This window comes from Gymnoscopelus braueri (genome assembly GCF_963280865.1).
Source record: "Gymnoscopelus braueri genome assembly, chromosome: 3".
Classification (NCBI taxonomy): domain Eukaryota; kingdom Metazoa; phylum Chordata; class Actinopteri; order Myctophiformes; family Myctophidae; genus Gymnoscopelus; species Gymnoscopelus braueri.
Window position 1 is genome coordinate 52,253,822 of NC_137612.1, and position 12,960 is coordinate 52,266,781.

At 41.9% G+C, this 12,960-nt stretch overlaps 1 protein-coding gene across 1 annotated transcript in view; it reads right to left on the reverse strand.

The window, feature by feature from the left end:
- tafa1b (TAFA chemokine like family member 1b) overlaps positions 1-12,960 on the reverse strand; it is a gene marked incomplete at both ends in the record, with an annotated part of 241,217 nt that overhangs the window by 29,242 nt on the left and 199,015 nt on the right. The window contains one exon of the mRNA XM_080424375.1: positions 3,796-3,936. Coding sequence (XP_080280501.1) covers positions 3,796-3,936 — 141 coding nt within the window. The remainder of the gene's footprint in view (positions 1-3,795; positions 3,937-12,960) is intronic.

The following is a 12,960-nucleotide window of genomic DNA, read 5'->3' on the forward strand; positions in this document are numbered from 1 at the left end:
GAGTGTCTATTTTTTGCGCAAAAACAACATGAATAAAACGTTTTCTGCCCGACAGTGTCAATATACCTTCCTATCCTGCTATAATGAATGATGAACATTATATTCTAAACTACAGTATATTCATACCAGGACAGGTTTTGATCTTTTTCATAACCTGGTCCTGTCAACAAGTTTTTAATTGCACTTGCAAATTTCCTGACAGTGTCTGCTTCAACTAGTTTGTCAATTTCCTATTATTTTATGAAGACTAATTCAATTCAATAGGGTTGCATGAATACTGTTTCCGTTTACATATTTTAAGGACACAAGGTTAAAAACAACACTTTGTTGAGTGTTCAAAAATGTCAGCAAATCGATTTTCATCCGTTAATTGCAGATCTTCAAGTGCTCATCTACCAGGCTCTCGAAGGCCACAACTGAATTCAGCTTGCAAATATGGAGAGAATATGTCATTCAGTTTGGATAACTGTGAACTTTCAATTCAGTTTTGTTACTTTTGTTGTGAAAAATATAAATGTAATGCAATTAAGTTTAATTACATTCTAATTAAATACTAATTGTGAGGCAGCTCGAAGCGCTAACAACATAAGACAATGCTGTCAGCGAAGCTGGCCAATCAACAAACCTTTGTCTGGCATTAAGAAAAGGGACCAATCAAAGACTTGTACATTTTGCTTTGATAACAATGTCCTTTGGAACTAATTTAAGCACTGCATGAAATGTCCTGAACATAAAAGGTCAATGATAATCTGTGTAAGTGTAATAACTTTAGATTTTGATAACTCCCCGTTCAAAGAGACAAGAGTCTTGTTAGTCAGCATTCCGTCCGGCTGAGTTTCTAAGATGGCGCTCGAGTGAACCGACCGAAGGAGACGTTGGTTTTGCTATTCCTTAATACATCATGGTTTATGAAAAGCGAACGGCAACAGCCCTCAACCACATTAACCCATTGAGACCGGGAACGCATCTGTGTGTCATTTTTTGATTACTTTGGCTATTCAAAAATAGCAGATTATGAGCATGTAGATCTGCTATTTTTAGAAAAATCTTGAAAATGTGTCCAAATCTTTCAATACATTATATTTTCAAGCAAACATTTGTAACAAAAAATTTGGCCGCGGACCCCCAATATTTTGTAAAAGGGAATCCCAGAGGCAAAGATTTAGGTCCAAAAAATTCCCTTTAAAAATATATATATTAAAATATTTGCAAATTTTCAAGATTTTTCCAAAAAATAGCAGATCTACAAGCTCATTGCGCGGCACTCGGTGCCGCGCTATGAGATTGTAGATCTGCTATTTTTTTAATAGCCCAAAGAAATCTGAAAATGACACACAAATGCGTTCCCGGTCTTAAAGGGTTAAAGGCCTGGTTAAAGTGAGTGGGAGCAACTTGTAAGACACTACTTGATGTTGACAAAGACAAGAGCCACCGCAGTATATAAATTAGATGAAGAAATGTAAGCCCTCTTGTAAAGGGCCCCAGGGATCCAAGCATTCAGGAAGCCTCAAATTAGATTAGATCTCCATCTATTGATTTGCCATGACTTGTACACGTAGCTGGCTGGCAGGGCTAAACAACAGTTGGGGAGTCATTCGAATCTTCAGACATTTTCAACAATGTCACTGTAATTACATAACGTTTGCATTGCCTGATGTTTGTAATCTGCCAGAACTGGAAACGGGTCTGCCACCTTCTGGAAAAGTGAACTGCAGTTATGCACAAGAGCCTATTAGCTCACTTAATTTGTTTGAGGGGAGCCATAATAAGCCCAACATTGAAGGAAATGTTGAAGCCCCCATGAACACAACCTCAAATCAACTCCAAATTTGAATCACCTGTTCAGCGGCCTCTATAGAGTGCACCTCCAAAAGCACTTTTACTTTAGCCTGATTATCAGCCTGAAGCTTGTGTGGAGCAGTGTGGGCGGGGTCTATGGTTTGGAACCACGCTACTTGTACTTTTACTTTTACTGACCAAAGGGGATTCCACAAATGCGAGAAAAAAAGTAAACACATTTGAACACCTTTTGTTAAACTTTTTTATTTGTTTTAATACTGTACATCGGTGCTATTGAACACCCTGTATGTCTGTGTGGGGTTTTTTAGCCTGGTAAACCCCTCCCTCCGGAAAACTCTTTTCCATTTGTTTTCAGTGGTGAGTCTGGCCTACAGGCCTGTCTGGGCGTTTCTCCGGAGTTCATAACATGAACTCTCCTATCAGCGTCCTCGCTCAATGTTCTGTGATTGACAGCGAATTGCGGTTGGCCAATCAGGTGGCGAGTTCGAGTGAAACCGAATGGAACCGAGTGCAGCCGACAAAAATGGAACGGGCCGCCATCTTGTCTGTCCGCTATAAAACTTTTCGCTTTAAAGCCTCAAAAAAGAAGTTTGAGAGCGTTTTAAACTTCATATATGTGGTCGATTAATCATGACGGAGCCTATTTAAAAATAAAGTCCCCTTGCGTCATACTTGGCTGGGGATGGGGAAAATGAGCTGCTGATTGGCTGAAGGGGAATGAACTGCTGATTGGCTGAAGGGGTTGTCAGTCAACTGTACTAATCCAGCCCAGCTCCCAAATTGCCCATACAGGCCTGTAGACCAGACTCCTTCCTGAAATCAAATGCAAATTAGATTTCCGGAGGGAGGGGGTTTTACCAATATTGAAGCAATGAAAAGCATTAAAAAGTGCTTTAAAGACTAAACCTCCTATAACTCCATTGGATCCTCAAACTGTCGGTCAAACCACCCTAACTCCAACTTTGGAGATCCATCATAAATTAGAATGACAAAGTCCGATGGCAAGAAAATCTAATCGTCAAAAACCTAACTCCTGTTTGGGACACATTCAAGTATCTGACAATGTATGATGTCACCATCTCAACTTTGAAGAGGCAGTATTGTGTTGTTCTAAAAACATAGTTTTAACAAAGTTAATATTTTGTACATAGCTGGTTTCTGCCCGACAGCAGAGATACACTGTATACATTATTTATGTTCCCTGACTGACACTGGAGGCAACCCCCCATTGCCCTGTGCCTTTTCATACACACACAACCACAGAACATTGTCGTCCAATATCACACAGACACAACGATGGAGGGAGGCAGAAACTTCATTAATTGTGTGGTATTGGAGTTGGAATTGTGCATTTCCATGTCTTTGACTTTGTCACTATACAGTACGTGAATGTTATCCAGAGAAGCAAATCATTTTGAATAAAAAGCGAGCACGCCATCCGTAATAAGCTGGAACCAGCTCTCGGGTTGCGCTTGATATTTTTGACAAACAGTAGTGATATTTAATGTAGGCTATTCAATTCTTATTTAAACTTGGTCTTAGTAAAAAAGAACATCTCAGGTGTAGTATAGTGACTGGGCATAACCGTTTTTTTCCCCCTCCAAAAACTAGATATTTTTCTCACGTTTAGCAAACTCCGCCGCCATGCGGAAGGAGCTTGCTGGTTGGGACCAATCAGAGACTGTCAGCTTATAGTCAATGAGCTATAAGAATGGGGCGGGAAGTTGTGGGAATTGTCCCTTAATTACAGTTGAAACTTAAAAAGTTATTCTCTGAATTTGTATGGCCCTTTTTCTGAGTTTTGATTCTGTACTTGTATAACAAAAGGAAGGGGGAAACAATCCTAGACAGTGTACACTATATCCTGATGTCTGGTTTGGGTCACCATTAGTTCAGCTCTTCCTTTTTTAGTAGAAGAGATTTGTTTTCTCATCCGAGGCTAAACCTCGGATGAACAGCACAATTCCAAAAGGTGTGTTTAGACATTTTCTTTACCGTCCACACAGGAGGGTTTGTTGCGTGTCGTCCCGGCCACTTTCCCTGGTAAACAGGAGCACTTGACGGTCTGTGAGCGCTCCTCAATGCGGTTCTTGTTACAACACCGGTGGGCAGCGATCACCTCACACGTTCCCCCCTCTGCAGACAGACAGACAGACAGACAGACAGACAGACAGACGGGCGTGGTTAGTGCATGACAGTGGGTTCATTGGTTGCAGAAATCGATTGACCCAACCTTGCATCTAAAGCAGGGGTCTTCAACGTTTTCAGGCCAAGGACCCCTTGGCTGAGAGAGAGATAAAGCAGGGACCCCCATTGTATATTGTATTAAAAAAACAAACAAACATAGATTTCATAGGCAGCTTTCATAGACTTTGTTTCACAGCACTATCATGTTGAATTCATGTTAATGCGTATTTCCAGACATTTAACCATGCACTTAAACAATACTTAGTAACCCTGACCTTTCACTCTGTACTTGGTCTGCTCTTTTTTCCACCTATACCAAACCACTTTGCCGAAAATAGCAGATCTACAAGCTCACAACGCCTCGCAGCGCGATGCGTTGTGTGCTTGTAGATCTGCTATTTTTGGCTAAAGTTCTCCTCAGAATAGGGATGCTTGGTTGAAGTGGTTAATGTAAACATCGCACAATGATTCGCCGGACCCCCTGTAGTAACTCTGAGGACCCCCTAGGGGTCCCGGACCCCCTGTTGAAGACCTCTGATCTAAAGTTTACAAGGATAATGGAATGAATTCGATCTCTGATCTGACGCAATGAAAACAAGTTACATATTTTTTCCCCCTTCATTGTAATATCTCTGCCTGGGTAAAATCCAGCCACCTCATGGAAGGCACGTTGCATACAGTACAATATTTTTGCCACGTCTGGCCACTAGTGTAACAAATTATACCTCTTGGGGCATCTCAATTATTTCCTCTTAATTACCCCTCGCTCAGAAATGCTAACTGGTCTCCCTCCATACCAATCAGCCTGTGATGCAGATCAAACCCTATACATGGGTTAACATCCCTGATGTCCTGCCTGTGGTGATATGCATGTGGTATATCTCACCACAGTGCTTCAATACTGTACTCTACTTGAGTGTTTGCAATGCAGGTCTACAAAGACACTCAGCACTAGTCATACTCGATATATTCTTGACATGTTTTCGATCATTGGCTGTCCTTTAAGCCAATGGGGAGCCACTAGCAGTGTTGCCAGATTCTGTGAGAGAAATAAGGAATCCGGTCTATGAAAACAAGCCACACACACACACACACACACACACACACACACACACACGAAAAAATAAAGCATGCTGGTATACATGACTGTGTGTCATGATTGTTTTTAATGCTTATGACTTTCACTCCACCATACAGCACTGCCCTTAGTTGTAGCATACTTATGACCCATTACTTTTACTTTTGGTACTTTAAGTACATTTTGATAGCAATATTTTTGTACATTTTGAACACCAGGCTTTTACTTGTAACAGAGTTACTTCTACATTGCGGTATCGATACTTTTACTTAAAGGGATACTTCACTTTCGGGCCGGGGACACATTTAAAAAAAATATTAAAAATAAATGAAAAAAGTTATGGAAAATTCATGGCCCCCTCACACATTAGTAGGACACTGCGTGTCGTGAGGGGGCCATGAATTTTCCATAACTTTTTTCAATTATTTTTAATATTTTTTTTAAATGTGTCCCCGGCCCGAAAGTGAAGTATCCCTTTAAGTAAAAACATTTGAGTCCTTTTTTTCCGACCACTGGCCCACGTGTCAACCGCTTCTCCCGGGCCTCAGCGCACGCAGAAGGGCCTCGTGTCAATCGTGGTGATTACTGATATCCTCAGACCGGCCTCATTACCACAACCAGATCCACAGTGACTCTCTCACACACACGCCGTACATACACGGGGACGGAGGAGGCTCTCGGTGGCTCGCCATGCATACGGCAGATGACATCAGTCATCTGTGAACGCCGCACAATAGGTCCCACTCTGACAAAGGAGGATGTCAGATTTTTCTTTCATTTTTTTTTTCCTTAGGAGAAGAGGGAAGAAAAAAAAACCATTCCAGCGGCAGTATACTGGGTCAAAAATAACAATAGGGAGGGCTGCCCGTGGGGAAGGAGAGGGGTGACAGAGCTGAGGGAGGAACATCCTAACCCACTGAGACCGGGAACGCATCTGAGCGCATTTTATTTATTTATTTGGGCTATTCAAAAAATAGCAGATATACAAGCTCATAGCGCGGCACCGAGTGCCGCGCTATGAGCTTGTAGATCTGCTATTTTTGTTTAAATATCGTGGAAAGTTTGTGGAAATCTTTGAATATATGTTTTTAAGACGAACATTTTTAACTCCGATCTGTGCTTCTTCGGGGGGGGTCCCTGGAACAACATATTTTGAGATCCGCGGCCAAATATATACATATCATTTTGGGTGGTCCTTGACATGGAAAAGTTTGAGATCCGCTCATATAGCGACATACGTTTTTTTCAGAAAACTGTTAGAATTTAGAAGACATAGAATTCCCCAGAAGAAAAGATTTGAGTTACAAATGTTTGCTTTAAAAAATATATATATATATATTCAAAGATTTGCACAAATTTTCCACTATTAAAAATAAATAAATAGCTGATCTACATGCTCGTAGCGCTATGAGCTTTAGATCTGCTATTTTTGAATAGCCCAAAGACATTCTAAAAATGACACACCGATGAGTTCCCCGGTATGAATGGGCTAAAACAGGAACCTAGATATGGGGGGAGAGAGAGAGAGAGAGAGAGAGGGGAGGGGGGAAGGGGCAGCAGGGTATGTCTGGGCTGCCAGGGACCCGGTGGTGCCAGTTGAGTAATGAGGGAGCCACTGGAAGTGCCCCCTTCACACAATTATAAAGCGTGGGGGCTAATGCAGCCAACGGAGGCTGCAGGAGAGAGGCCCTCCATCAACCGACTCTCTCTCCTTTTCCTCACAGCCTCCGGGAGAAACTCTTTATCTTCCCCTGACAGCCACGGCAACAGACACCGGCGTCCAACAATTAACCCGTTCAATCCGGCGAACGCATTTATACTGTGTCGTTTTAGTGTTTTTTTTTTGTTGCTATAACCGTTATTTTTTATACTTTGGGGCTATTCAAAAAATAGCAGATTTAAGCTCATAGCGCGGCACCGAGTATGAGCTATGAGCTTGTAGATCTGCTGTTTTTGAAAAATCTTGAAAATGTGTGATTTTCTTTACTCAAATCTTGGCTTCTGGGGGGATTGTACAAATGTCTTCTAAAGCCTAAAAGCCTGAAAAAAACGTATGTTGCTGTAATATCAGTGGTTCTCAAACTTTTTTCATGTCAAGGACCCCCGAAATGATATGTATTTGTCCACGGACCCCCATCTCAAAATATTTTGTTCCAGGGACCCCCAGAAGCAAAGATTTGAGTTCAAATGTATAAATACATATATATTCAAAGATTTGCACACATTTTCACCATTAAAAATAAATAAATAGCAGATCTACAAGCTCATAGCGCGGCACTCGGTGCCGCGCTATGAGCTTGTAGATCTGCTATTTTTGAATAGCCAAATAAATCTAAAAATGACACAGACGCGTTCCAGGTCTTAACGGGTTAAACTGGAGCTCATCCCAGGACATGGAGAGGAGGGGAGGAGAGAGGAGAGGAGAGGAGATCGGGGGGGGTACAGCCAGATGCTCTCCCACCTCCAGGACGGATGGAGAGTGGAGAGAAGTTGTGCCGAGATAACCAAACGCCACACACCGCCGTCCATGTTTTGCACACTCTGATTCCTCGCGGCCGGAGACGACACTCGCTTCAAAGACGATATCCCCGCCGCGCTGAGAAGTCCCATTTATTAACGGTCGAGGTGACAAAAGAGCAGTGTGTGTGCCTTTCTTTCTCACGCTTGCTTTTGTGTAAATGTTTGAAATGGGCCCGGGTTCATGAATTACGGGGGCCGAGCGAGCGAGCTCGCAGCGGCATACAGACACGTTTGGCAACACTTTTCTTCTCCCATTCTCATCAACGTCGTTCGCAGCCAGGCAGCCGGACCAAAGGCAAGCCGGGATTAAAAGGCAAACATTTTCTGTCCTGGTAGACCGCGCTGTCATGCAGTATTAATGTCACTTCTCCTGAAGCGTGTTGTTAGATATTTCTGGCCAGGAACGAGGCAGAAACACCAGGCCATACAAGTGTGGAGAGAAGTCTCTTGAGTGTGCTAAAACCCCCCAAAACACCCCACACTATGTTGGCCTTGTTGAATATTTTACTGACAGCTTCCCCGGGCCTGCAGACATGCTTTCAAGTCCACCGTGAAAGTACCGTAGATGTCTCGATGGGTTCGCACCTTGATCTCGGGTCACCAGAATAAAAAGGATGCAATTCAACAGCTGTAATGGCCTCTTTAAAGAGCCATTCCATTCTCATGGTGTGGTTTAACTCGATTCAAATGTACTTGAACTAGTTTTTCTTTGCTCTATATCTTTGCCCCCAGTAATCCATAATCCTATAAATTATTCATCGATCCACCAGCATGTAGTTATCCAAGAAGTATACAGACATAAACACAGCGAATGCGACCAAAACAAAAAGCAATGCACTTCCTCGTTGGGACTCACGGTGGTGTCGGGTTCAGGGGGAGCGCTTGTTTTGTTTCCCTGAATACATTTAGTGAGGCTCTGATGTGTGTGTGTGTGTGTGTGTGTGTGTGTGTGTGTGTGTGTGTGTGTGTGTGGCAGTGTTGATTTTGACAGCACATTTGGATTTAGTTTTAGTCATAGTCTTTTGAATACAATTCTGTTTAGTTTTAATCATATTTTAGTCATCTGATATGTTTTACTGTTAGTGTACAGTTCATTTGGTCGACTAAAAGTGCTTTTGGCGGTGCCTTGATGCCGTCGTAATGGCTGATTTTACACTTGGCTGCACTCTGAAAATAGCCGATCTACTACGCAACCAAACATAAAATGAGTTGTCTTTTAGTTCTATACTGGATCTCTTCTCCACTCGTCCCTCACTAACATTTTAAAAGTCGGGTCTGGGGACCCCCAGGGGTTCAATGGACTCTTACAGGTCTGTAACTCTGATGGTTCCATTTGCACACTGTAAGAGTTATGGCGGTCTGTGGCCTTAATGCGTACCAAACCTTATGCCGGGGTACTTGAAATTAACCCGTTTGAGAACCACTGAGCTAGGCGGGTTGATTGTCCAGCCATCAGCCAGGTGGACATTAGGCCTGATCACTACGTACCATCTGCTCTCTGTAGGAGAGAGCGGACTAAACGGCTTCCCCGTGACACTACTGAGCCCGACCAGAGAGCCACTTAGAGGACAAAGTGCCACTTGGACAAGACATAATGCCATCCAGGTAGATTGGCGCTCAGCATGTGTGGGTAATGCTTGTCCGTTATCCGTGCATCTGAGTGCACGCATCTCTGCGTGTGTGTGTCTGTGTGTGTGTGTGTGTGTGTGTTTATTTATATTCATATCCAGTGGTGGAAATTAATTAAGTACATTTACTCAAGTACTGTGCTTAAAGGGGTAGTTCACCCCCAAAATAACATTTTTTCTATGTATTCCTCACCACCTGGAGCCTTGAATTCATAGATATTTTTTTGTTTTTGTCACATTCCTAAGCCAATAATTTGATTATAATAAATTTGTCCCCATTGATTCCGGTAGGAGACACAAATGCATTTGTGTCTCCTACCGGAATCAATGGGGCTAAATTTATTATAATCAAATAATAAAGGAAGGAATGCGACAAAAACAAAAAAAATCCATGAATTCAAGGCTCCATGGGGTGAGTAATCCATAGAAAAAAAGTTATTTTGGGGGTGAACTACCCCTTTAAGTACAATTTTGACAATTACTTTACTGGAGTATTTCCAAATTTCAGTATACTTTTACTTCTACTCCACTACATCTCAGAGGCAAATATTGTTCTTTTACTCCACTACAATTATTTGAAAACTTTTGTTACTAGTTACTTTATAGATTTTTAAAAAATATATTATTTATAATTATTACAAAACATACATTACCCACTTCAGCCCTATTTACATTTATCTTTTTAGCAGCAAAATAGCAGATCTACAAGCAGATATGCTATTTTCAAAAGATTTTTTATACATTTAGGAAATGGGACATTCTGCATAATGACTGCTTTCTACTTTTGATGCCAACACATTTGTACTTTTACTCAAGTCAATTTTGAATTGCGGACTTTTACTCGTAACAGGAGTACTTCTACATTGAAGTATTGATATTTTTTATACTTAAAGACGGGGTGCCGTGATTTTCAGTGATCCCCCCCCCCCCAAAAAAAACATAATCATCAGGTAATATGGTTATACTAGGAGGAAGATTTTTTTTCAAAAAAGTGTACAGAAAGTGTTCAAATTATGTTTTTATGTGGACACACCTCCACTTCATTAAGTATACCTGGTTCTCACCTTAGCACCTCCTCCACCACCTTAGCACCACCCACCTGTCCTAGTCCCTCCTCCTCATTCCCACACCTGTTGTGTTATGATAATGAGGGGGAGGGTATAATTCTACTGTGTCATTAAAGTGCGTTTTTTCTATTGGCACGTTTGACCCTCAAGGTTTCAGCCTCCAGGAAGAAACTCAAAATAGTCAGAGAAGACTAAAAACACCACTAGGGGGCTTAATGAAGTTCTATCAACCTCATAGACACATGAAAAACAGAAAAAGTGCAAAACCATGGCACCACCTCTTTAAGTAACACATGTGAGTACTTTTTCCACCACTGCATCTGAGTGGGCGCATCTCTGGGTGTGTGTGGGTGTGTGTGTGTGTGTGTCTGTGTGTGTGTGCTTGCGTGAGTGTTTATTTATTCATATCCTGCACTACTCCACACACCGCAGAGAGCAGAGACCCACGCCGTGTGGAGCTTGCTAAAAGGTGTGTCTTTGTGTGTGTGTGCTCTGATAATAGTCCGTGACAATAAAGAGCAGCGATATGACTGCAGGCCTGATGGATGGAGCACTTGCCGCCTGTCATCCAGCTAAAGGGGTTAAACCAACCTGTGAAGACGGAGTGGGTCGCCGTGCTCTCTATAGCCGTTCGGTGAGCGAGGGGTGAAGGGCGTCGATGGTATACCTACTGACTGACTCATTTTTCTCCTCGCGGCCCCACGGTGACAGCGGCCATTAGACGGACTGGATGAGGTGATTACGTTTGAGGAAATCAATGCTTCATTGTTTCCAACTCTATAGCCCCAACGGCCAATTATTTAAAAAAAAAAGCCACTAATGAGGGGGGGGGGGGGGGTGGGTCAAGAGATTGGGGAGACGGATACGGGAAGTATAGGCGAACTGGCAGCTTGGAGTTGACAAGGAAAGCGCAGGATGTTTTGAGACACGCAATTTTGGAGTCGCAGGCTGTGTCCGAAATCACTCCCAATGCTTACTATAAAGCGGTGGTGGGAAGTAGCTATGTATATTTACTCAAGTATTGTACTTAAGTACAATTTTGATGTATTTTTAACTTTACTGGAGTATTTCCAATATTCAATACTTTTACTTATATCAAATATTGTTCTTGTACTTTTACTCCACTACAATTATTTGAAGACTTTAGTTACTAGTTACTTTGCAGATATAAAGTATTATATTATAAAACATACATTGACCACTTAAAGGAGAATACCGGACAAATTAAGTGTTGTCTTTGATGTCTCGTTACTCACCGACCGACGTGAAAAGTGGCGTTCTTTTTTTCCATAGATTCCCGTGTCGTCATTTTTTAAACCCCCTCCGTTGTCAGAATGGGAGCGCGTGGGTTAGGGAGATTCGTCTATTATAACCGAGGCAAAGTTGTTTTTCTCTCTTCTGCTAGTCATTGTGGAGTCTCATGATAGTCAAACATGCGTTGAAATGTCCTTCGAGGCCACCGTTAATGGCGAACGAGTTAACACTGGTTGCTTGTTTCCAGAATCTGGCAACACGAGTTGCTAGGTTCTGGAAAGAAACAAGCATCCAGTGTTAAATCGTTCGCCATTAACGGTGGCCTCGAAGGACATTTCAACGCATGTTTGACTATCATGAGACTCCACAATGACTAGCAGAAGAGAGAAAAACAACTTTGCCTCGGTTATAATAGACGAATCTCCCTAACCCACGCGCTCCCATTCTGACAACGGAGGGGGTTTAAAAAATGACGACACGGGAATCTAAGGAAAAAAAGAACGCCACTTTTCACGTCGGTCGGTGAGTAACGAGACATCAAAGACAACACTTAATTTGTCCGGTATTCTCCTTTAAGCCCTATTTTATACCTAGACTGTTTGAAAATAGACGATCTACAAGCTCACAACGCGTCGCATGTGAGCTTGTAGATCGGCTATTTTCAAACATTGTAGTACTTTTACTTTTGGTATTATTGGTACTAAGTATATTTTGATGCCAATAGTTTTGTACTTTTACTCAAGTAACATTTTGAACACAGGCCTTTTACATGTAAACAGAGTATTTTTATATTGTGGTATTGCTACTTTTACTTAAGTAAAACATTTGAGTACTTTTGTCACCACTGCTATAAAGTGATTACGCCATTTTGTACTGGTGTCCGAGTGTATATTTATTATACCTTATAGTGTACTCATTTCATCCCACAACGCATCGTGAAAAGTAAGATACAACCCTTGACCACTATTGCAAATCCTACATAACCATCATGCATTGCATTGAAAGAAATGCTGACATTTATCTAGCATGTTTTATTATTTATTTATTATTTATTATTTATTATTTATTATTTATTATTTATTTATTATTTATTATTTATTTATTATTTATTATTTATCATTTTATATTTTTGAGTAGCCAATTATTTTTTACCCCCTTTTCTCACCAATGAAGTCGTTATGCCAATGAATTCCTCCACACACATTTCTGTGTTGTCACTAGTGTTGTATCCTGACTCACCTGCCAGTAAGGAGCCCCCACCAGGAGGACATAGAGCCTTCGTGCTACTCCTCCCTCCCAACACTCCCCGCTGACAGGTAGGGCCGCCCCCAGCCCGTAGGAGTACAGTATGTGCAATGACCGACATCACCCTCCCCCGCCCGGCTTCCCTCCCCCGAACACGGGCCAGCTGTGTTCGCCTAGACGC